General features: G+C 46.5%; 1 protein-coding gene across 3 annotated transcripts in view; it reads right to left on the bottom strand.

The window, feature by feature from the left end:
• ITSN1 (intersectin 1) overlaps positions 1–23,932 on the bottom strand; it is a 96,123-nt gene that overhangs the window by 17,805 nt on the left and 54,386 nt on the right. For all 3 annotated transcript variants that reach the window (XM_088052202.1, XM_014255622.2, XM_088052200.1), the window contains 12 exons: positions 23,671–23,795; positions 22,448–22,668; positions 21,350–21,471; positions 16,772–17,016; positions 15,229–15,388; positions 13,784–13,989; positions 13,033–13,115; positions 11,354–11,520; positions 7,644–7,689; positions 5,650–5,771; positions 4,199–4,313; positions 2,277–2,468 (listed from right to left, as the gene is read on the bottom strand). In XM_088052202.1, the coding sequence (XP_087908328.1) occupies positions 2,277–2,468; positions 4,199–4,313; positions 5,650–5,771; positions 7,644–7,689; positions 11,354–11,520; positions 13,033–13,115; positions 13,784–13,989; positions 15,229–15,388; positions 16,772–17,016; positions 21,350–21,471; positions 22,448–22,668; positions 23,671–23,795 (1,804 nt within the window). The remainder of the gene's footprint in view (positions 1–2,276; positions 2,469–4,198; positions 4,314–5,649; positions 5,772–7,643; positions 7,690–11,353; positions 11,521–13,032; positions 13,116–13,783; positions 13,990–15,228; positions 15,389–16,771; positions 17,017–21,349; positions 21,472–22,447; positions 22,669–23,670; positions 23,796–23,932) is intronic.

Consider the following 23,932-nt stretch of genomic DNA (forward strand, 5'->3'; position numbering starts at 1 on the left):
ATGATGGAGAATTGTTTTTTTAGGGTAGAAATGAAGGATGCATTACTGTTTAAATACTGTCCTAAAAAGAAGGAAAATCTGTGCAGTTGTGCATATTTTCAGATTTGAGCTCCTGGCATAAAACACATCCCAAATCCAGGTAAACCCATGGCAAACCAAGCAAGAATATTTAATTTATCTATTAAAAAAAATATCAAAATCCACTGATTGGAACCACGTAGAAAGCCTGGGTAGGGAATCAGAGGCTCCTGAGCTGGAAGGGTCCCACCAGGAGTCCAAGGACACCCCAGCAATCCCCTCCCAGCCAGAGGGGCAAAAGGCTGCAGGTAAGGATGATGAATCTGAGTAATTAGAGTGAAACAACGTTCCAAGAACCCAGGCAAGTTGTCCCTGTGAGGGGCAAAGGGCTCCAGGCTGTGCTGCTGGCAAATCCCTCGGTGCTCTCACGGCCCGTGGCGAGCTCGGTGTGACCCAGCAACGAGACAACAAACACGTGTCGGCCTCTTTTGTAGGAAGGATTTAATTCTCTATACATGGAACTAATTGGAAAGGCTGTATTACAGTTGTTAAAGCTGCAGGTTTTTATATATTTATATAATTTACATTCATAGTGATGAAATACTGAAGTGCAACTGAGTAAGGAGCTTCACTTGTCCTTTGCACCGCAGGACGGGTCGGGAGCGGGGAGCTGGGCTGGGAGGGCTCCAGGGGACAGTGGGACACGGAAAGCAGCACGGAACTCAGTGGTAAATCGTTAGTAGCAGGGCTCTGTGGTGCTCCAGGCTTTGGGAGGAGGGCACTGCCAGCAGCAGGGATTTCAGCAAGAGCCAGCCACTAACGCTAGACACGGCCACGGCTCGGCTACAGCGCGGCTACAACTCCACTGCCAGCTCCGGCTCCTGGTAATCCGTATAAACTCCACAGTCTAGTTTCAAAAAATGTAAACATTGGAAATTAATCGCAGGGAGATCGTTCTATACATTCGTTCTTGTCAGGAAAATGACTGGTTCAGGTGGTGTTGCACAGAAAGGGAGGGAGGGAGCCCCGGGGGCTCTGCCAGCCCTGGAGGAACATTCCAGCCGTTCCTGGCCCGGGAATGCTGCACAGCACCTGGAGCAGGCTGGCTGCTCACTGCCTGCAGCCACAAATGTGCAAAATCCAACCAACAGAGCTGGGGAAAACATCGCTCCAGGTTCGCCTCTGGCACGGGAGGAGGGCATTTCCCCTCTCCACCATGGGTTACACACTCAACAACAACACCTGCTACAAACAGTACAGTAACTACAACAAAATACCTGGAACTGGGCACATTTCAACTTCCTTAAACTGATTTTAACCCCTTCTGTTCTTTTGTAATTAAAAAGAAAAATTATAAAAAAAACAGAAAAAAAAAAAAGAAAATTAAAATAATAATTAAAAAAAAGAGACATATCGACAACACTGGACAAGTGAACAATAAAAAAGAAAGATACATAAAGTCTCCAATTCATGGACATTTGGAACAATTTTAATAGCACATGCAGCATTCCTTGATAGTGGGTCTTTTTGCACAAACAAAATTGCAATGAAAAAATTTAATTTATACTTTTCCTTTAAAAGGCTAAAATATATCTTTAAAAAATAATTTTTTAAACTACCAAAAGCACCTGTGCAAAGGTGGAAAAATTAGTTTGGTAACTCTGAAAGCCACAAAAGGACCCACTATCCTCTGATTATTTTTATTATTATTTTTTTTTTGTGTGTGTGTGTGTGTGTGTTTTGTGGTTTTGTTTTGTTTTGTTTTGAATCAGTTTAATTTTGTCGGTGATTAGCTCGACCATTGCGATTCCATGCAACTAAATGTCAAATGAGGTAAAACTGCTGTGCAGTGTGTTCTTGACTCAGAAGGCAGTAGATGATCATGCTGGAAGGCACATGATCAAGGCTCCCATCATCCCTCTGGGCACTGCTATGGGATAGTGGGTCTCTTTGAGGACTTTCAAGCCTGAGTGGGGGATGGACAACATATGATTCCTAGAAAAAGGAGGAAAACAACACATAAGCAAAACAAAACAATGAGCAAATTCAAGCTAGGGAAATGAGGCAGGCGTGGCAAGGCATGGAGCAAAAATGATCCGGGTGGGGATGGGGGAGCAGGGCGGGGAAACGGGGACGTGCTCCGGGGATGGGAAGGAAACCAAACACAACGGGGGGGACAGAAAGGTCTTCAAAGAGCCCGGGGGCTGCGCGGGGCCCGGCAATGCTGCATGTTCCACCTGCCCCGGCCGCACACTCACACTGCTGGCTCGGGTCCGTGTCCGTGGTCAGCTTCACGTAGTTGGATGGGAAGAGCCCCACGTGGCCGTTGACCTCCCCCTTCCACCAGTCGGGGTCCTCCCTGTTGAGCACGGTGATGATCTGGCCCTTGTTGAAGGCCAGCTCGTCGTCGTTCTGCGCGCTGTAGTCGTACATTCCGATCACCTGGCACACTGCGGGGACAGCGGGCACCCCCTGGTCAGTGCCACCCCCTGCAGGGTCACCGGTGCCGCCCTGCCCTGCCCAGGCCCCCACAACCCCAGCCTGGGCACCCCTGGGGGTCCCCAAAGGCTCCCCGAGCTCTGGCAGCCTCGGGCCGTGCCCTGACCCCCAGCCTGAGCCTGCCCACCTGCAGAGGTCACCTCTGGCCCCTGCCCGTGGCTCAGGACAGCTCCAGGAGCCTGCAGTGACCAGAGCCCATCCTGGGGCTCGGCTCAGCCCCCCCAAACTGACTCAGGGGTTCAGAAATCCCAAAGACTTTCATGGAATCCCAGCAGGGCTTGGCTTGAAAGGGACATTAAAGCCCATCCAGTGCCACCCCTGGCACGCACAGAGACATCTCCCACTGTCCCAGGGTGTTCCAACCTGGCCTGGAACCCCCCACCAGGACAGAAAATGTGGGACACATTTGAACTTCCACCACTGGAAGCTCCATAATCCAAAAGAAAGCCAATGCTGACATCCTTGTTGTCCCAGTGAGGTTTTCAGAACAAAAAATGTTGGAAAATACAAGAGAAAATTAACAGAACTGGAGAAAAAACATCATAGGCCATCCAGGCTGCTCTGCTGGCACCCCAGGACCGGTTCCAGCAGGGGTTTTCTATTTCTTGCAGTGGAACTCATCCAGTCTCAGGATGCAGCTGGTTCTGCTCACTTGTGACAAAGCAGTTCCCTGAATTCTCTGAAGCAGCAGGACTGTTTAGTTAAATAAATAATCCCCTCTATTTCTCTGCTGGTTTCTCTTTGCCAGGCCACAGGGCTTCTGGTTTTTCCCACCAGACATCAGACTTCTATTAATGAGCTTTGCTGGCAGCTTCCCTCCAGTGGATTAATTCTAAAATTTGCTTTTCTTTTCATCCTTGTTCCAAGCCAGCAACTTGCCAAATTTGCCAAACAACTTCTCTCTTTTTTTTTTTTTTTTTAATTACAGTTTAATTAAGATTCTGATGTTCTGCAGACAATGCAAAAAGTGCTGAAATTTTATTCTGTAAAATTCAATGCCTGGGGAAAGTCCCAGATTGTCAAACCTGAAATCATTTCAAAAATATAGAAAAAAAATCTCTTTGTATTTCCTTGTAAAAGAAGGTTGTGTCTCAGTGCTGAGTTACCATTCTAAACCTGAATTCCATTTAGAGAAGGCATTTTCTGGATCTTTACAACAACCACCAGAGGGGCCAGTCAGCACCAGTTCCACAAAGATCAAGGAATGGGATCTGGAAAGGCCCTTCCAGCCCAAGCAGGCTGTGATTCCAGGGAAATGTTCATGTTCTGTGGCTCCTGGCTCCTTTCCCAAACCCTGAAGTGCAGGAGGAGCTCCCTGCCCGTGGGGTTTGTCCCTCATCAGCTCAGGACAAACGGGGGCTTCTGCAGGAGAGGAGCCCCAGGTGCCCAGCCTGGATCCCCCTGAGCCTCCCCAGCTCCTGCCCCGGGATGGGGATGGGATGGGAATGGGATGGGGGATGCAGGAATATCCCAGAGCTCCTGTCCCACAGTGCAGGGCAGGAATGGGATGGGATGGGATGGGATGGAGATGGGGATGGGATGGGAGGGGTTGGGGATGGGGATGGGAGGGGTTGGGGATGGGGATGGGTTGGGATAGGATTGGAGATGCAGGAACACCCCCGAGGCTCTGGAGCCCCCCACCCCTCCCAGCTGCAGGCCCAGGCCGCGGGGCAGGGCTCACCTGAGGCTGCTGCAGGCCTGGGCAGCTCGGTGGGGGTGCTCTTGCTGGTGCCAGGGCTCAGCAGTTTGACGTAGTTGGCCGGGAACCAGCCGATCTGGCGCTTCTTGCCCCGCGCCTGCGGAGACAGCGCCCGCTCAGCCGGAGCCTTGGGCAGGCACCGCGAGCTGAGCTCACAGCCCAGCTCAGCACGGGAAAATGGCTTTGCTGAGGAAAAGCTCAGCTCTTTCTGTGCCACTGCCTGAATATTGTAACATCAACACATTCACATTTCTAGTTAAAGGCTTGCATGATGGAAAGAATTACGTTTAAATGGATCCCCAGGTTGTGACATTTTAAAGAGAGATTAAGAATCCAAATTTTCTCTTTTCTTTTACAGAGACACATCCAAGCTTTTCAATGCCTTGTGTCACCAAAGCAGGAAACCTCCTCCTGTTTTTTCCAATCCCTGTTTTCTACATCCAATCCATAAAAATTCCTTACAGTAAGAAAGGTTCTTCCAGAATTTTGAATCCCAGCTCCTAACTCTATATCAAGAATGATTTTAGCTGTTTATTTTCTGTGTCAGAATTAAGGTTGGCATTTTGGGCAAGGAGAATTTTGCCTCATAAAAACATTATTAAATGAAAAAAAAAAGTCATCTAAAGGATTTACTGTTCTTGAACTACTTTCTTTCCTGTCCAAATCTTTACTAAAAAAAAGAAAACACTTGATCTAAAGTCTATTTAGATAATTTAAGATATTTTTGAACACTGCATTAAACCAGTAATATAATTCTTAAAACATTTGCCTTATTTTCCCTTCACTCTGACCCCCAAGTGTGGAACTGGAGAATTACAAGAACACTTGGGGATTGCTAACAAAATAAAACCCAATTGTAAAACCACATGTAAGACATTAAAGTGTCTAAACTTACACAGGAGCATTTACACAACCAAAATTTAATTGTTTCAGAGCCTCACAGCAGCTGCCCAGGGATAACTGTGACAGCTCTTGCTCAGAGAAGTTTCTTTTCCATCTTAAAATACATTTAATGGAAACTGCTTAAAGCTAAAAGTTACCAGCAGCATTAGGGTTAGTGAGAGAAAACCCCAAAGGAATCCTGGAAGAGGATTTCTCAAGAGAGATTTTATCTCAAGAAAAAAAATATCACCAGCAAAGGCAAAAAGGGCAGGTACAAAGTGTTCAAAATAGCTGAATTAGTCTGAGATCTGCACTGCACAAATAAACCAACAGCATATATATATATTTATATATATAGATATTATTATTAAATATTTTTATATATTATTATATATTATTATAAACCCTGGGGAGGGGTTTATTGGGAGATGCTGCACTGCACAACATTGTCAAATCTATTTCTCAGTGGCACAGCCAGCATTTTGAACTACCAAAAAACAACATTCTTTTTTAAAAAAATTGAATTTTACTAGGAAAAAAAAGGAACTAACTTGGAGCTCTCCTTCCCACCAACCACCTGGATTCTTCTTTCTGATGAGGATCAACTGGCCAGGAGCAAGAGTCAGCTGTTCTGGGCCTGTTGCTGTGTAAGAGGCAATAACTTGGGCAATTTCTGTTGAAGCAGAGGAGGAAAGAAAAGGTTAATTTGAAAAAAAACTGAATACATTTTATCCACTGTTAATTCTGCTATAACTCTGTGTTATTTCTTTCCATAAAATTATTATGGATTTATGTATTTACATGAATACATGTGGTAATTGTAAAATAAATGAGAGGTTCAGAGCACTACAGGAATAATTACAAGTTTAATTCCTATTAATTAATTAATAGGAATAATTACAATAAAAAGTAATAAATCAGAGGTGCAGCAGCTCTATGGTGATAATAATAGTAAGAATAATAAGAATAAGAACTGTAAAACTCTTAAAAACCAGTGTTTTCCAGTAAAAATATCTTTGCACTGAGCTCCCCAAGGAGAGGAGACAAATCAGTGACAAAATAATGAAGATTTGCACCAAGAGGTGCAAATAAAGGCTGGCAGAAAATTTTTCCCCACCTGACCCAAAAATGAATGTTTTCCAAATGCAGCAAACAGGATTTCTCTGGAAATCTCTGGATCTCACAGAACAGCTGCTTTGCCTGGGCCCCTCCCAGCAGAGGAACCGGGAGCTCACAATTCCAGGGATTTACACAAAGCAGGTGTTGGAGCTTCCTCTGCTCCACAGTGCTTGTGGAAAGGCAGGGAACAATTCTGGTCCCCACAGGGTTAAGGAAGGTTTGGATCCAGCTGGAGCTGAGAGGAGCTGCAGGAATTCTGGTGCCCTCCCCAAGCCAGGCTTGGCCATGTGCAGGGTGAGGGGAACACGTCAAACACACTCAGAGGGGGCTGGTGCTGCTGAACCTTCCCTGTGGGATCCAGGACAGTCACTCATCCCTCAGGGATTCATTCCAAGGGCAGCTGGGGCCAGAGGAGTCCATCAGCCCTGGAAGGATGGGAACTGAGGGAAGGTTTGGTGCAGGGAAGGTACAGAGAGAGCTGAAGCCCAACATGGAAACAATCAAATGACTGACGGGAAATTTAGAAGGAAAGGACCATTAGGAACACAAAAAATTATCAGAGAAGCATTTGAGATACAAATGAGGAGCAATCCAAGGGCACTGAAAAGGACACAGAAATCAACTACAGCAGGACCTCCTTCAGGATCTGTCAGCAGGGAGAGGCAGGGGGAGCCAGGCAGGTGATGGAGAGGCCTGGAGCTGAGTTATAAAGGTGTTTTAAACCTGGATCTGGGATTAGCACACAAATTCATGGAGTCATGGGATGTCCTGGCCTGGAAGGACCTCAAATCCCACCCAGAGCCCCCCAGCCAAGGACAGGGACACCTCCCACTGTCCCAGGAGCTCCCAATGTCCAGCCTGGCCTTGGGCACTGCCAGGGATCCAGGGGCAGCCCCAGCTGCTCTGGCAATTCCATCCCAGCCCCTGCCCACCCTGCCAGGGAACAATTCCTGCCCAAGATCCCATTTATCCCTGCCCTTTCCAGCAGCACAGCCATGTTCCCAGCCCAACAACCCCCTGGCTTTGCCCTCACCCAGCACTGACTCTGCTCTTGGATTTTCTCTGTTTAAACTTTCCACTCTCCTGCCTGCACCTGCTGTATTTAATAAAAAATTCCTCCTCCTGTTCTGCTGAGCAATCCATCAGGAAGTTTACATTCACTTCTGAGCAAGCAGATAATTATTCTCTAGCTGCATGTTATTTAGTGATTAACACGCTAGAATGATTAGAGGGTGAATCCTTTTATTACAGTTACATTATTCATTAACTGCATTTTTTCCAGTTATCTTATAATGGTTTTCACCAATGCAAACTACTCCAAGATGACCAAGAGCAAGCATACTCTATTTTTATAGAAAGGCTTTGTTGCCACTGAATTGAACACTTGAAGAATAGAGAGAAGGTGCTGTCACAATATTTCACTCACCAGGTTTCTTCCCTAAGCTTCCCGTTTTCCCAGCTGCTCCTGGAGCCTTGAAATGGAGAACAAGATGCAGGTTTAGCACTCAGATTTCTTTCTCCAGTACATGAAAATTATTTACAAAGCTTCACTCAACACACTCAACAAGCATGGGAGTCAAAAACTCACAGGAAATTCTGTTCTTACAGAAATCCTTAATATTTTAGATGGCAATAAACATCAGGGAATAAATACCAAGCACAAAGTGGATTATTTGTTAATGCAGAAGGGCAAACTTTTATTCCCTTTCATGGGCTGCAAATACCAAAGTATATCCCATTTGTAATTCCAAAGTAGATCCCATTTGTAATTCCAAAGTATATCCCATTTGTAATTGCAAATCCATATATCTGCAGAATGGGAATTCTGTGGAGCTGAAGCTGAAACAACAATAGAAGTTTTCATCCCTGCAAACAGCTGGATTACAAATACTCCTGAGAAACTCCCTGCATTCAGACAGGGTGAGGTGGGGGATGAACATCAGGGTCCCAGGATTGGGAAGCAAAGCCTTTGAACAACCACAAGAAATCCAGCAAAACCTGACATCAGTCCAGTTCCTGCCCCCTAAATAATTCCTGCAGTTCCCTCCCAGGTCACTGACAGTTTCATATCCTGCAGTAAAGAGGTCTGAGGTGGGTAAGAGCAACTTCAAGCTAAACTGTACTGTGGCCAGAAATGTTGGGGAGCCATAAATGTCCTCTTGCCTTCAACACTTCCACCTCCCTCAACTTCACCTTCTTCACCTTCAGGATCCTCCTTACAAAATTGGAGCCAACATCAAACCACCTGACAGCTTCCAAAGAATCCTAAATCCTCTGTGGAAAAGCACAGTTTCTTCCTCCATATTCTCACTGTCAACTGATGCTTTGGAAACTTGGGGATTCTGGCAGAAATTAATCTGAGGAGTAACTAAAGAACAGTTCTGTGGCTGAGAGGAAAGGGCCATTCAAACCCCTGTGCTGGTTCTGAGTCCCCTATAAAATGGATTATTAATACACCTTGCCTTGCCTTGATGTCTCAGTGCTCCTTTCCTGTCACTGACAGGTTATAACAGTTACAACCCCACAGGAGCAGCAAATCTTGCTCTCCTCCCTGCGTTCCTCTGAATGTCCCCAGATCTCAGCCCTCCCTGCAGCCCTGGGCTGGCTCCCAGAGCAGGGAGCCAGGAGAGCCCCCAGGGCTCAGGGGCAGATCCCACTGCAGCTCTGGGACAGGGGGAGATGGCCTCCAGTGCCCCATGGAGAAGGATGAACCTAAGGACTGACAGGGTGATCCCAGGAAGTGTTTCTGGCAGAGGAACAGCCTCTGCCCTCCTCAGGAAAGAACAAGTGCCTGGACCTTCAGAGAACCCCTCCTCCCAGACATCCCCTGGTCAGCATCCACGCTGCTGGATTAGAAGCACATGGACAGAGCAAACAGGCTGGGATATTGTCTTTACCGTGAAACAGAGAGATGATTTTAAAATACAAACTTCACCTTGACCAGACCGAGTCTGAATTGTCTTTGAGGATTCTCTGAATCCTCGGTGCAAAAGCAGAAGGAACACATGGAAAAATCCCACAGCACTTCAATAAATACCTAAATTCATAAATAAAACATTTAGGATGGTCCCCATTTCTGTCCCACTCAGGAGATGGAGAAACATTTCCTATTCCTTGTGCTGAGAGAAAACAGCAGCGAGGACAGGCCCTGTTCTATCCCCCTGCACACCTGGGACACTCACTGAGCACCTGAGGGAATTTTGTGACAAGTGATCAAGTCTCCTGAGCCAGCAGAGCAGAACTGGCTTTGGAAATTTAATAAACCCCAGCAAGGCCTTGCCAATTGTGTTGTACAGGACCCTTCAAATCCCAACTGGATCCATTCAGGGATTATTTTCTGAACCCCTATGTGAAGTTTTATAATCAGATGTCTTGAAATTGTTGTTTCCAAGCCCTCCCTGAACTCCATCCCCACAGAGGGAATTCTCAGCAGTGTCCAGAATAAAACCCTGTATCCACTCAGTTCCCCCTAAGGAAAACCCTTAGGATGGGCCATTGTGCCATTGTTCCTCTGAAGAACAAAAACTTTCCCGCTTTTTTAGTAAACTGAAGCTTCAAGGAAGAGGGAATGGTTTATTTTAGCACCCTGAGGTGAATAGGCACAGCTTAGCAAAGAACAAATTAAAGAAATTCTTGTGCTGTAGATACCATTGAAATTTTGAGTCATTTCTAGAAACTCTGCCCTTGCTGCTGAAAGATCACCCCTGCTTTTCTTTGGGCCTGTCAGTAGTGCAGAACACATGGAATTATTTCTCTTTTCAGAGCATTTTCCAGGCCTGGGAAGCTGTCCAAACACAGCAGCACATCTGAGTGCCCAGAGAGCCATGACTGTGAAATCCTCTGCAAAAACTGGCTCTGGGACCAGGCTGGAGAGCAAAACCCAATTCCCCACTTGGAGCCAGATCCTGCAGGCACAGGAACCCTGGGATGAAAACAACACCCCAGCAGCTCTGTGCTTCATCCTCCCTCTCTCATCAAGAGAGGAGCTGAAGGTGGGATTTTCACCAGCAAAAACAGCATTTGGAGCACTTCTGGGTGAAGTGCAGGGTGCTGGTGCAGCCCCAGCCAAACTGAGGAGACAGAAACACCAAACTGAGCTCTTGGACAAAAGGGGACTCAGAACTGAACTGTGAGCTCTCCACAAGGATTTGCCAACAGTGCCCCAATCCCATCTCTCCAAGGGCTGCAATATTAAACATCTCTAACCACAAGGTTTTTAGTCCTGGCCCAGAGGATGTTGTTGGAATTTCTTGGCACTGCAGAAATTTCCTCTTGAAAGGTTTCCTGCAGCTGCAGATTTCACTGCAGGTTTTCCCCTCTGGCTTCTCCAGCAGCAGGAATGGTTTGAGTGACTCTGCTCAGGCTCTGTGTTGCAGTCTTTCATTGAGTATTTGTGCATTACCATCCAGATTGCCCAAAATCCACTGCTTTTTACTGATTTGCCTTTAACCCCCCATTATTCCAGAGATATAAACCAGAATCCTTCTCATCAAGAGATCAGCCATGTACCCAACTCTGTATCTAAACTAATTCCTACTGGGAGATAAATTATCCTCTGAAGCCATGTAAATGAGAGAATATCTCACTTTAGAATGCCTAAAAAGAAATCAATAAAAACAAATAAACAAGGATATGTTCTATGGAGTTATTTCAAGATAAAAAGAGATGAAACAGAACCTCTATTATTCAGTCAAAAACTGTCAAATAAATACAGTAATTAGCAAAGTTTTGGTGCAAAATTTGTTGTTGACTGCAAGAAATGATAGGGGAAAAATGTAATAGACTGAAATATTACTGTGTGGATTTTTGGGGATTTTGAAAATAATGGCAGTAGGATACAGCTCAGGCATTAAAAACTTACCAGGGCAATAAAACAATCATGGCTGTTCTGATTAGTGTCTAAAAAACTGCCAAGTGCACTACTGATGCTGGCATGATTTTAATGGATGATCCCCCCAGTCAATGAGGATTGATTTATTTATTTATGATACATTAAGTTGTGAAATGCAACTCTTGTTGTTATTGTCATTGTTTTTCCTTTCCAGTCTCAGTAAATCTGCAATGTGTTTTTATTTCCCCCTACAATGCCCTTGCCTTGCAGCTACCACTACAACCCCAAAGAAAACATTTCTCTACCTCAGAATCTTTGAGTCTCACATAATTAGATGGGAAAACTCCTGATTTATCACCCAGCGTTCCCGTCCACCAGTCACCATCTTTCTTTGTCACCAGGATCAGGTCACCTTGTTGGAAAGTGAGGTCTCCCTGCTCCGAGCTCTCGTAGGTGTACATGGCAATGTACTCTGGAAAAGGGAAATACAGCACATGGAAAACTCCTGAGAGATCCCCAGTGATCCTCTGCAAAACCTCATTCATATCAGGGCTAGGCAGAAAGCAAATTAATTATTTATTACTCATTGAAACACCAATATTTAATGAATAAAATTAGATCTAGCAGAACTGAGTAGGATCTATCAAAAGGCTGCCTCAGGGGGGTTTGTATATAATTTGCCAGTATAATTAAAATGTACATAAATCATTCATTTAGATATTAAACATGTTTCCCAGTGGTTTGTGCTGATGAGTGGAATTTTCAGAGTTTGGGATGCAAAGTTCACACACCTCAAAAATCACCTTCTGCACGTGAACCCTCTCAACAGAAGATGTTAAATCCCTGCTTTGTTGTCTCTCAAAATCACAGCTTTTTTGAAGTGTTTAAACCAAAGTTGTGTTCCTTTTTAATACAAACACAACACCTGAGATATCCCACATGGGACAAGACTCTGCATGTCCACAATTCCTTCTCCTCAAATAGGAGGAAAACCAGAACAAGGTGATCCTGAAGGTTCCTTCCAACCCAATCCAGCTGGGATTCTACAGAATATTTACTGTACTCTGAAATCATTGATTAGCTCCCTTTTCTCTGCTGTTCCCTCTTTTGAGTTGCTCATGCCAGACACAAATGAAATGTAAATGTCCCTAAAACTGTACCTGGAATTGCAGTTAGAAACTCGAGGTGTGCTGTATCAGATACACAAACATTCACCTGTAACCTACATTTAGATTAATTCATCTCCTCTGCCTGTGATTTAATAACCTACAGCTGACTCTGCACTGGAGGGGAGTAAGAGTTAAGGCAGCTCAGGTGGGGACATTCTCCTGCAGCTGAAGGAATTCTCCTTTTAAAACCCTTCACTAAAATATCAGTGGATTCTGTGTCTGTGCCCCAGGCTCCACCTTTAGCATGGAGCTGACCATAAGGATCCCAGTGCTCTCCAAGTGACTGACACTGCCTTCATTAAGAGCTTAATGAAACATTGGGAATGAGCTTTGGGGAAAATTAAAATATTTAGCAATTCCTGACACCAAGTGCTTATTGGGCCCTCTGTGAAAAACCCTTCTAGATCACAAAATGTTACCAGAATAATGGCAAAACTATTAGAAATTTTCATATCTTTTGTGATATGTGAAATTGTTCCTTCTCTAAACACAACATACATAAACTGTAATAATAGTAATAATAGTAATAGTAATAATAGTAGTAATAATAGTAATAATGATGATAATGATAATAGTAATAATTATAATAGTAATAATGATGATAATGATAATGATGATGATTATGACAATAAATAATAATAATAATAATAATAATAATAATAATAATAATAATAATAATAATAATAATAATAAAAATCTAGATTTGCATCTGGATTTTAACACCACTTGAACAGCACAATCCTGGTTTTGGCAGAAAGCAGAGTTCTTGTGTTCAATGCCAGAGTAAGAGGCTGCCAGGGCCACCCAGGACTCACCTTCCCCTGACATCGCTGCCTTGGCTGCTGGGGATGCTACTCTTTTCAGACTAGCAGGACTTTCTGAGGAACCAGAATCCATGCTTTAGAAGAAAATAATGGTTATTTAAGAAATTCAATCTCTTCAGAATAATTATTATTATATTTCAAACTGGAAAATGCACATTGCACCCCCAAGCAACTCCCTGGGTTTTAAAAGAAGAGACAGTAAATGTGCAAAATAAAGCTTTGAATCCAGTGGCCTGTCATGGTCACATTTAAGTAACTGTCTTAAATACAGAATTTTCTGCATCTCCTCTTTTTCCTCAGGAAAAAAATTATATAAAATCATTCTCATTTTTACTCCTAAGGCTAATGTTGCCTTCACATTACAAAAAAAATGAGATTTTAAATGTTTAATCCTGCAAGAATAATGAGAAGCAATTTAGATTTGAAGAATACCTTTTAATTTTGGGCAGAGAGGAGCTCTGACTTACAGAGCTGTACTTCAGAAAGTCAATACACTGATTTTTCAGTTTCAAGTCACATAAAATTAAGGTGGTTAATTAATTTGTTGGTGAGGCAAGACCCAAGGAGAAGTGAGATCGGTTTTTTTAACGCTGACACAAATTTTCAGGATTGGAAGTCAAAACCCTCCAGGTGAAAACAAGACCCCTTTTACAGGGTACAACTTCAAAATTCAAGTGTGCAGCTCTTCCTATTTCCTTCTACCCCAGCACAGAATAAAGGACAGGAAAAGCAAACAAAATACCTCGTGGATTTCCTAATGGGGCCTGAAATGAGCTTGACGTAGGATTTGGGAAACCAGCCCTTCTGTCCCTGCACCTCCCCAAACCACCACATGTCCTGCTGCTCCAGCACTGTGATCACATCGTTCTTGTTGAAGTTCAGGTGGTTGTCCTTCTTTGCTCTCCAAGGATACAGAGCTTGTGCTTGAAGCCCCTCCACTTTTTCACCCTTCAGAAAGGAACACAGAGGAATCACTTGTGCTGCACCTCCAGCAAGAAAGCTGCTTAAGGAATTACGTCCCTAGGCTGCTGGGACAGCAACAAATACACTCTCTCTCAACTAAAGCAGCTGTTAAACTTCCAAAGTAATTCCAGAAATGTTTACAGTCCTCCTCCATTTCTGTCAGTTAACACACCATCAATGCAATGCAAGATTAAATTAATTAATTTTACTTAAGATGCATATGTAATAAACCCAAAATGAAGCTGCTTTGGCAGGACTTACAGTCCATTTTATGGAAATGATGCTTTGCTGCACATTATTCATGGCACATTCCAATTCTTTTTTTGCTCTGAGGTAGATATTTAGCACTTCCCAGAACACATGAGCTCCCAAGAACAGTTTGTTGTTCCAGTGAGTGAAAGGAAATGCCTGAACAGAGGGACAGAACTCAGCTGGGAAGTTTTGCCTTTGCTATTCCACTTAACCCACCTGGGAGTGAAAGCTGTCATGGGAGTCAAGAAAGCCCCAAGGAACTGACCCAAACCTGGACCAGCAAAATCTAAAAAACTCATCCCAGACAGGCAAACCAGAAACTGATTTGTGTTAAATCCTGCCCCAGATGCTGCCAAGGGATCAAAGATCCATGGAATGGCCCGGATTGGGAGGGGCCTCAGTGCCCACCCATCCCAGCCCTGCCATGGCAGGGACACCTCCCACTGTCCCAGGAGCTCCCAATGTCCAGCCTGGCCTTGGGCACTGCCAGGGATCCAGGGGCAGCCCCAGCTGCTCTGGCAATTCCATCCCAGCCCCTGCCCACCCTGCCAGGGAACAATTCCTGCCCAAGATCCCAAGATCCAGCCCTGCCCTCTGCCACTGGCAGCCATTCCCTGGCTCCTGGCCCTGCAGCCCTTGGCAATTGTCTCTCTGCAGCTTTCCTGGGGCTCCTTCAGGCCCTGCAAGGCCACCCTGAGCTCAGCCCAAAGCTTCTCCTGGCCAGGCTGAACAATGGCAGCTGGGCCAGCCTTTCCTGCCAGCAGAGCTGCTCCATCCCTCTGCTCATCCTGGAGCCTCCTCTGGGCTCTCTCCAGCAGCTCCAGCTGCTCCCTGGGCTGGTCGCAGGGCTGGGGCAGCTCTGCAGGTGCTCCCCTATGCCAGGTGAGTGTTTCAGTGCACAGACAAGGTTCACACTTGGCTCTCCAAGCCTTTGTGCTGGCTCAGAACATTTGGGGGAGCCCAGGAGCTCACCTGGCCCAGGACAGGGGAGGGGGACGAGCCTGTGACGGTGGCAGGAGTGAAGGCCGAGCGCTGCCGGAGCTGCCCCGCGCTGGGCACGGTCAGGGAAGGCTGAGCTGCCCAGGCATCCCAGTTATCACTCTCTGGCTTCTCACTGGTGTTTGTTGGCCAGCTGGAAAGAAAAAGAAAAGAACAATGTAATTCCTACTGTTTTGAACAGGAGGAACAAAAAAAAACTTCCACAGAACAAATATTTCAACATTCTACATTGATTTCTTCTCCATGAGCACCTTAACTCCAGGTGCAGCAGTGCAACTGAACACTGATCCACCACAGCTTTACCTTCAGAGGCAACCCCCAAACTGAGCTCCTTGTCCTTGCCACTGAAGGACAGGTTTTTATTTCACTTCTTAGCTGTGTCCCAACAAACAGAAGTTCAAGCAGTGCAGTGGAAAGAGAAATAAAAATAATTCATTATTCTTCCTAAAACTGGTTTGAAATTTTCCCCCCTGCACATCACTGACCTCTCCCATCCCTTTCCTTTAGACACAGAATCATGGAATGCTTTGGGTTTGGACCTTAAAATCCACCCAGTGTCCTCCATGCCATGGCAGGGCCACCTCCCACTGTCCCAGGAGCTCCCAATGTCCAGCCTGGCCTTGGGCACTGCCAGGGATCCAGGGGCAGCCCCAGCTGCTCTGAGCACCCTGTGCCAGGGCCTGCTATTGAGATAATAGTTTATAAATATAAATTTGACAGACAATGAATTGCAGTTGATGAAACTGCCCAGTGTATTGAGTTAAGACATCCAGGGAAGGGCAGGCACTGAAATTCCCTCAGTTTTACTAATGATGTGATCAGGAATTAAATCAGCTTTTCATGTCATCTCTGCCATCAGCATTATACAGAACACTAAGTTGGAAGCCTTCAGTAAGGCTTGGTGGCAACTAATGTAGGAGAAAGGGGTTTAGGAGGTCCCAGTACCTGGAGGGCTCCAGGAGAGCTGGAGAGGGATTGTTCATTAGGAACGGGAGTGGCAGGGCAAGGGGGAATGGGTTCCCACTGAGGGAGAGGAAATTTAAGTGGAAGATGAGGAGATGAGGATGTTCCCTGGCAGGGTGGGCAGGGGCTGGGATGGAATTGCCAGAGCAGCTGGGGCTGCCCCTGGATCCCTGGCAGTGCCCAAGGCCAGGCTGGACATTGGGAGCTCCTGGGACAGCGGGAGGTGTCCCTGCCATGGCGGGGCTGGGAATGGGTGGGATTTGGGGTCCCTCCCAGCCCAAAGCAGTCTGGGATTCTGTGATTCCAAGGGAAGTGAACACCTTGGCATTGCCCCTGTGCCCACATCCACACTTGGGGATGCCTCCTGCTCCTGCTGTGCCCAGCTGTGATGGGAGCAGCCTCACATCCTGCAGGGCTGCACTTCCAACTGATCCCTACAGAAAGCATCTTTCACTTCCCAGAAGGGATTTTCAGTTGGCACTCTGGCTCCTGTGTTCAGAGCCAGTTCCAGAGGGCTCCACACACCGAGGGGACCAGCAGCACCCAAACCTACGTGGAGCTGAAGTCTGCCCAGTTGTTGGCTGCTGCAGGAGCCTCTGGAGGGGCAGGAGCTGCCAGGGCAGTGGAGCTTTCCTGCACAGACACTTTGGGAGCTGCAGAGGGCTCGGCCGCGGGCTTGGCAGAGGTTGGAACTTCACTGTCCGGAATTTTCTCTGCGTAGTTCGCAGGGAACCATCCAGTTTTCCCCTTCAGCTCTCCACCAAGCCACCCTGGCTCTCCAGTCTGGCTTTCATCCACCTGCAGACACAGGAAGTCAGAGAGTTAATAAATACACCCTGCAAATGGAAATTTTATAGAAAACAACCCATGTCCTCCACACTTTTTGCAATGCAAGAGGCCTTGACAACTGTTTTTTCTTTTTGGAATGGTTTGGGTCAGAAGGGACGCTAAAACCTGTCCTGATCCAGCCCAGCCATGGCAGGGCCACCTCCCACTGTCCCAGGAGCTCCCAATGTCCAGCCTGGCTTTGGGCACTGCCAGGGATCCAGGGGCAGCCCCAGCTGCTCTGGCAATTCCATCCCAGCCCCTGCCCACCCTGCCAGGGAACAATTCCTGCCCAAGATCCCAAGATCCAGCCCTGCCCTCTGCCACTGGCAGCCATTCCCTGGCTCCTGGCCCTGCAGCCCTTGGCAATTGTCTCTCTCCAGCTTTCCTGGGGCTCCTTCAGGCCCTGCAAGGCCACCCTGAGCTCAGCCCAAAGCTTCTCCTGGCCAGGCTGAACAATGGCAGCTGGGCCAGCCTTTCCTGCCAGCAGAGCTGCTCCATCCCTCTGCTCATCCTGGAGCCTCCTCTGGGCTCTCTCCAGCAGCTCCAGCTGCTCCCTGGGCTGGGCCCCAGGGCTGGGGCAGCTCTGCAGGTGGGGTCTCACCTCAGGGGGCTCAGGGCACAATCCCAATCCCTTTCCTGATCCCCTGGCTGGGGCAGCCCAGGGCAGGGATGGATCCCAATCCCTGGACTCCTCAGAGGAGGTGCTGACAAATTCCTTTGCCTCGGGCCATTTGTTGACTCCCCTCTGGAATTTGCATCCACCCTCCCCTTCGGTGCAAACCAATCCCTTATTCCTGCTTTTTTTGGGTCCCCCTCCTGTCTCTCAGCCCTTGGCAATCCCACAAATAAAGGCACTTCGTGCTTGACCGCTTCCATGAGCTTTTCCTGCAGTGCAGAGCAAAATTTCCACTGCAGCAGAGATGGGGAAGCAGCAGGACGGGAGAGGGAAGGGCACAGCTGAGGGTGGATGGGGGAAAAAGGAATTAAAGCAGCGAGGTTGAATCATCCACACAGGGATCAGTCACCCCAGCCAGGCTCAGGAACTGCAATCAGCACACACAGAAGGAACAAACAGCACTGCAAAGGCAAATCTGGGCTGGGGAGATGCTCTAAAAAGAGCATCTGGGAGGTGATCCATGGGCTTACAGAAACCACTGGGATTCTTCAGGCATAAGGGGAAAAAAAAAAAACAGCCAAAAGGTTTTAGACCCTTCCAATTAATGCCTCTTCAAGAGAGGATTTGAAGCTGTAATAATTCTAAAACTGCCTATGAGGATCCTCAGATCTCTGCTTATTCAACATAATTGAGTTCTCTATGCACACTCATGAAAAGATACTTTGAAGGATAATTTAAACTTCATGATTCATATCAGCTCTGGTTTCTTTTTCATCTAAAATACAACTCACATCTGGTTTTGCAGCACTGCACTGAAATTTTAAATACATTCCTTTGAGTCTTTTTAAAGTTATATTGTTTCAATTTCCTTAAATTTTTACACCCACCATCCACAAATCCCAAAAACAATCCCAGATTATTTTTTTCCAAAATACAACCAGACTTTAAATGTACACCTAAATAGTGAATTACAGTGTGTGGGAGGTTGTTTTCATTTATTCAGCTGTACTTCAGACCCACAGCTGACAACTCCTGAATTCTGTGGATCACAAAGAAGATTGATTCCAACTGCAACGATCAATAACTACCATTAGAATTCACTGTAGATTTTTCAGGGAAAAATATCTATTCCTGCCCAAAAGCTTGGTTGAGCTATAGCCAGGATTAAAATCAATCTAAACTTACAGTGGAAGAAATTGAAAGTACATTGAAAGGCTAAAATAATTCAAAAGTGGCAGAATTAAAAAGCCAGAGCAATTGTGTAATCCATGGCACCAGACCCAGTGGTGCCACAGGCTCTTCCCAGCGGTCAGGCAGAGCAGAGCCCTCCCCAGATGGCAAATCCTTTCCCTTTCTGGATAAATCCTCCTCCTCCTCCTCCTGCTCCCTGGTTCCCTCAGCCTGGGCTCAGGGTTCTGCCCAGGATCAAGTGTTGACACTCTTGGAAAGATCATTCCCAAGCTCTGGTAAAGGCCCAGCTCCTGTGACAGAATGAGCTCTGCAGTCCCATTCCAGCCCAGATCCCAGCTCAGGATCCCAGCTCAGGATCCCAGCTCAGGATCCCAGCTCAGGATCCCAGCTCAGGATCCCAGCCCAGATCCCAGCTCAGGATCCCAGCTCAGGATCCCAGCCCAGATCCCAGCTCAGGATCCCAGCCCAGGATCCCAGCCCAGGATCCCAGCCCAGGATCCCAGCCCAGATCCCAGCTCAGGATCCCAGCCCAGATCCCAGCTCAGGATCCCAGCCCAGATCCCAGCTCAGGATCCCAGCCCAGATCCCAGCTCAGGATCCCAGCTCAGGATCCCAGCTCAGGATCCCAGCCCAGATCCCAGCTCAGGATCCCAGCCCAGGATCCCAGCCCAGGATCCCAGCCCAGGATCCCAGCCCAGATCCCAGCTCAGGATCCCAGCTCAGGATCTCAGATCAGGATCCCAGCCCAGGATCCCAGCTCAGGACTGGGATCCAGCCTTGGGCTCTGTGGCACCTCCTGCCCACTGGTCCAAAATGGGTCAGAATTGGGGTTCCAGTGTGGGAAAGCTCCATTTGTGAGAGGACAGGTATCCAGGGAACAGGGATTTGGTGGGACAGGAAGCTCCCAGCTGGAGTTCAGCTCCACTGATGTCTCCAGGCAGCCTCACCTTGATCTGAGCTTGCAAATTGCTGTTTTCCAAGGAAAGGCACTGCTGGGACCTTTGGAACCACAGGACAAACACGGGAGGGCTGAGGCAGGAGCCAAAGGCAGCATCAAAAGCAAACCCTTGGTCCAGGGGGTGTGAATTACTTTTGTTAACGAGCTGGGGTTTGTTAATTTGAACCCTGGTGGGTTCAAACCACCCTGGCAGCACTTACCCACTCCCTTCTCACCTCCAGGGGAAGCAGGGATGCAAAGCAAGGCAAGGTTATAGCTCAGCCCTGAGCACAGCAGCCCTTTAAACCCTTCCTGCAGGGCAGCAGAGCCCCCAGGAACCTGCTTTAATTATGGTCAAAATAACTGCAATAAAGGCAAAAGAGAGGAGTGACCCTACTGGGGCTGAGGGGGTTAAAATCGAGTCCATGAGCAACAGATAACAACAGCTGGATGGTCTCAAAGTGTTTATTTAAGATATGTGTAGTGCTCCTTAGAATTACATATTCTCAGGGAAAATCTTATTTCCCTGCAAATCTCTGTTTAAAAAATATTTCAGTGCTCTTTAGAACTGTGTGTTTTGGGAAAAATGTTATTTCCCTGCAAATATCTATTTAAAAATGATTTCAGTGCTCCTCAGAATCACATATTTGAGGAAAAATGTTATTTTCCCTGCAATGACAGGGATAAATATGTGCAGAACTGCCTAGAACCATGTATTTTGAGAGAATAAAAAGGTTATTTTCACTGCAAATCTCTATTTAAAAATGTGTAAAATGCTTCTTAAAATCACAGCTTTTGGGAAAATTGTTATTTTCCCACCAAGTCTCCCTAACAGTGATCACTCCTGCCCACAGAATGACCTGTGGACCCAGGGACCCCCCATTTCCCAGGAAAACAAAGCATCCCAGCATTTCCCAGCAGCCTCCAGAGTCTCCTCTCCAACACCATTTCCTGCTGCAGCTTTACAACCTCTTGTATCCTCACTCCTGAGCCAGGATTCACTTTGGATTTTCCAGAAGCCCATTCCAAGGTCACAAACACCCAATAAGGAAAAAACTCAACCCCAAAAGGTTCAATTCCCCAGAACAGGTTTTCTAAAAACAATAACCATTACAATTTAGGGGAGTCTACAATGTGGATTTTTCCAAAACTCACTGTTACTGAACTGAGCTAAAATGTAAAAGCTCTTAAAATCAGTTTTGTTGGGTAGAACCCTGTTGGGAATACACTTCCCCCAGTGAACAATATTTAAGAATTCCCCCAGGGATTTTCATTCTGCATGATAAGAACACAGCAATGATTAATTGGTATTAATATCCACTTAATCCCTGCAGCCATTAATCAGGGAATTATAATTTAGAGAGACAAAAGCAAACCTTGCTTTGGAGTTGGACACAACACACTGACCACATCCCTGAAAAATTGGAAATTATTCTCTATCAACACACCTGCAAACAGTTTTCTGGGATTGGAAGTTTCCTTCCTTGCAATATAAAATTGAAATCACTCATGGCAGAAGCTGAAGGGTTTTCCCAAGGAACATCCCAATCCCTGCTTACCATGACGATGTCTCCAGGCTGGATGGTGATCTCATCGTGGCTTCTGGATTCAAAAGGATACAGAGCTCTATAATACACTATTTTTACATCCTCCTGAGCAGAAATGGTTAGAGGAGCTTTCTCTGAGCAAAGGAAACAAACACACAGATACAGAGAGAAGAAATCAAACCACCTGAATTTTGAACACTTGGAAAATGGGAGACAAGAATCACCAAACCTGGCAGGGTCTGCTGAAGTACCTTATTCTCTTTTTGCACAAGGGAAATATAAAAATTGATTATTTAAATAAAATTTTCTTATTATTTTTCTCCTCTAAAACAACAGGGAAATCACAGGAACACAGAATGGCCTGGGTTGGGACGGGTCTCAAAGCCCCTCCAGTGCCAGCCCTGCCATGGCAGGGACACCTTCCCCTGTCCCAGGGTGTCCAAACTGGCCTTGGGCACTGCCAGGAACTGGGACTTTTATTGATTTTATTTAGTCATAAAAGTGATGCAATCCTTTGGACAAATATTTAAACCAGATTTATGTTCCCAAACAGTTCTTGTGTGTATCCAAGGCACTTAAGAGGGAAGCAGGAATCCCAACACAGACAAAAATCAGGATACAATGCACAGAAAAAGCTCTCAGCTGAAAGTGGCTGTGTGGAGAGCAGAAAAGGGGGGATTAAATCTTAGATTTCAGGTCAATGGTTCAGTGAGCAAAGGAAGGCAGGAAAGGAAAAGGGTGACCAAATTATGTATTATTTTATTATTATTATTATTATTATTTTATTATTATTGTTCTTACTCTGAAAAATCCCAAGGCATGTATCCCCCACCAAAATAAAAGCTACAGGAACAGTTTTTGACATCTTGCATCCAGCCCCTTCCAGCTGAGATTCCCCCCCTGCCCTTGCCCTGCAGTCTCAGAGCTGTGCTTCCCCCTCTGCTCAACACCTTTGGGGTGAACCATTGCTGGAGTCTGGAGCTCCATCCATGCCTTCTTTACTTTAACAAGACTCACAATGCAGCCCTGAACACCACCTTGTTCTGTGTTAAATGGGAAAAGAAAAGAGAACTGAGCTGTCCCAGAGCATTCCCTGCTGTTGGACCTTACCTGCGTTGGACCACGGAGCCTGGCCGGGCTTGTTCGGCTCCTGGTGGGGCTGGAAGAGTTTACTCAGCTTCTCCTGCATTTCCTGTTTCCCCTTATCCTCACTTTCCTTCTTCCTGGGGAGTTCTTCCCTTTTTTGTTTGTCATCTTCTGGGATTTTTTTTTGCCACTGTGCTTCTTCCTCCGGCTGTCCCCGCTCTGGCCGCGGTTTGTCCTGGACCCGCCTGGGGGACAATGGGGGTTAGAGCCGCTCAAACCAAAACCTCCAAAGCTTTTGGGTCATCTCCAGCACCAAGTGTCCTCTTTAGGGTTTTCCATGTTTTGGTGAGTTATCAACCACTCCTCAGCATCTCCTAACGCTGGGAATAATTCCCAAAAATCCTAAACTCGTGGAATGGTTTGGGTTGGAAGGGAGATCCAACCCAAGGTAAGACTCCAAACATCCAATTCAGAAAGAGAAAAGCAGGAATCAGAACATGTGGCCATCCTTATCCTCATGCTGAGGGGCAAGGAGGAGAAGGATTTGCAAGTTTTACACAGCACTCCAGAGAGTTATTTGGAATATTTCCCATTCCCAGCCACCAGAATTAACAAGTCCTTTCCCTCCACCAGAGGACAAGACATCAAGAAATGAAGAAATATTCTCTGCTGGAAACAATTTGCCCCAGTAAAGTTAACTCTGAAGATCTGAAGGATGCCCAGTGTACTCCAGTCTGTTCCATGGCCTATTCCACCCCTGGAATTTCTCCAGAATTCGAGACAAAGGCCTGAGAAGCAGCTGCTCCTCACACACTTGGTGTGATACAAAGAACAGACTTTGTCCAAGGACACTGTGAATTTTTGATCAAAAACAGTGCCAGGAAAAAAAAAACAAACTAATTCATGGAATCCCAGGATCCTGAGGCTGGAAAAGCCCTCGCAGCCCAGGGAGTCCCAGCTGTGCCCGATGCCCACCTTGTCCCCAGCCCAGAGCCCTGAGTGCCACGTCCAGCCCTTCCTTGGGCACCTCCAGGGATGGGCACTGCAAAGCTCCCTGGGCAGCCCCTGCCAAGGCCTGAGCTCCCTTTCCATGGGCAAATTCCCTCTGGTGTCCAACCAATCCACTTCCCAAGCACTAGAGGACACAAACCCCATCTGCATCCCTGCAAGTTTTGGGCAGACAGGAATATTTTCCAGGAGATGCCAGGGGAGGTGTTACATTTAGGGCTCCAAAAGCAGTTTGTTACCTCTGAGCTTCTTTTTGCTTTTCCAGCTCCACTGTCTTCCTTTCCTGTTCCTTCTGTTTCAACCTCTCAGCTTCCAAGCTCTTCTGCTTCTGGAGCTGCTGTTTGTTATGGATTTCTCTCAGCTCCTGGATTACAAAAAGGCAAAGAGGTGTAAACATCCACCCTGTGAATCAGAACTGAGGCCCCAGAGAGTTCCCTGTGAGGGGACAACACCTGGCAGTGCTTGGGGATCCCCCAAACTCACACTCCTGCCAAATGCAGA

Source organism: Pseudopodoces humilis, chromosome 2 (genome assembly GCF_049639895.1).
Source record: "Pseudopodoces humilis isolate 2021_Gansu_Grassland_sample_001 chromosome 2, ASM4963989v1, whole genome shotgun sequence".
Classification (NCBI taxonomy): Eukaryota; Metazoa; Chordata; class Aves; order Passeriformes; family Paridae; genus Pseudopodoces; species Pseudopodoces humilis.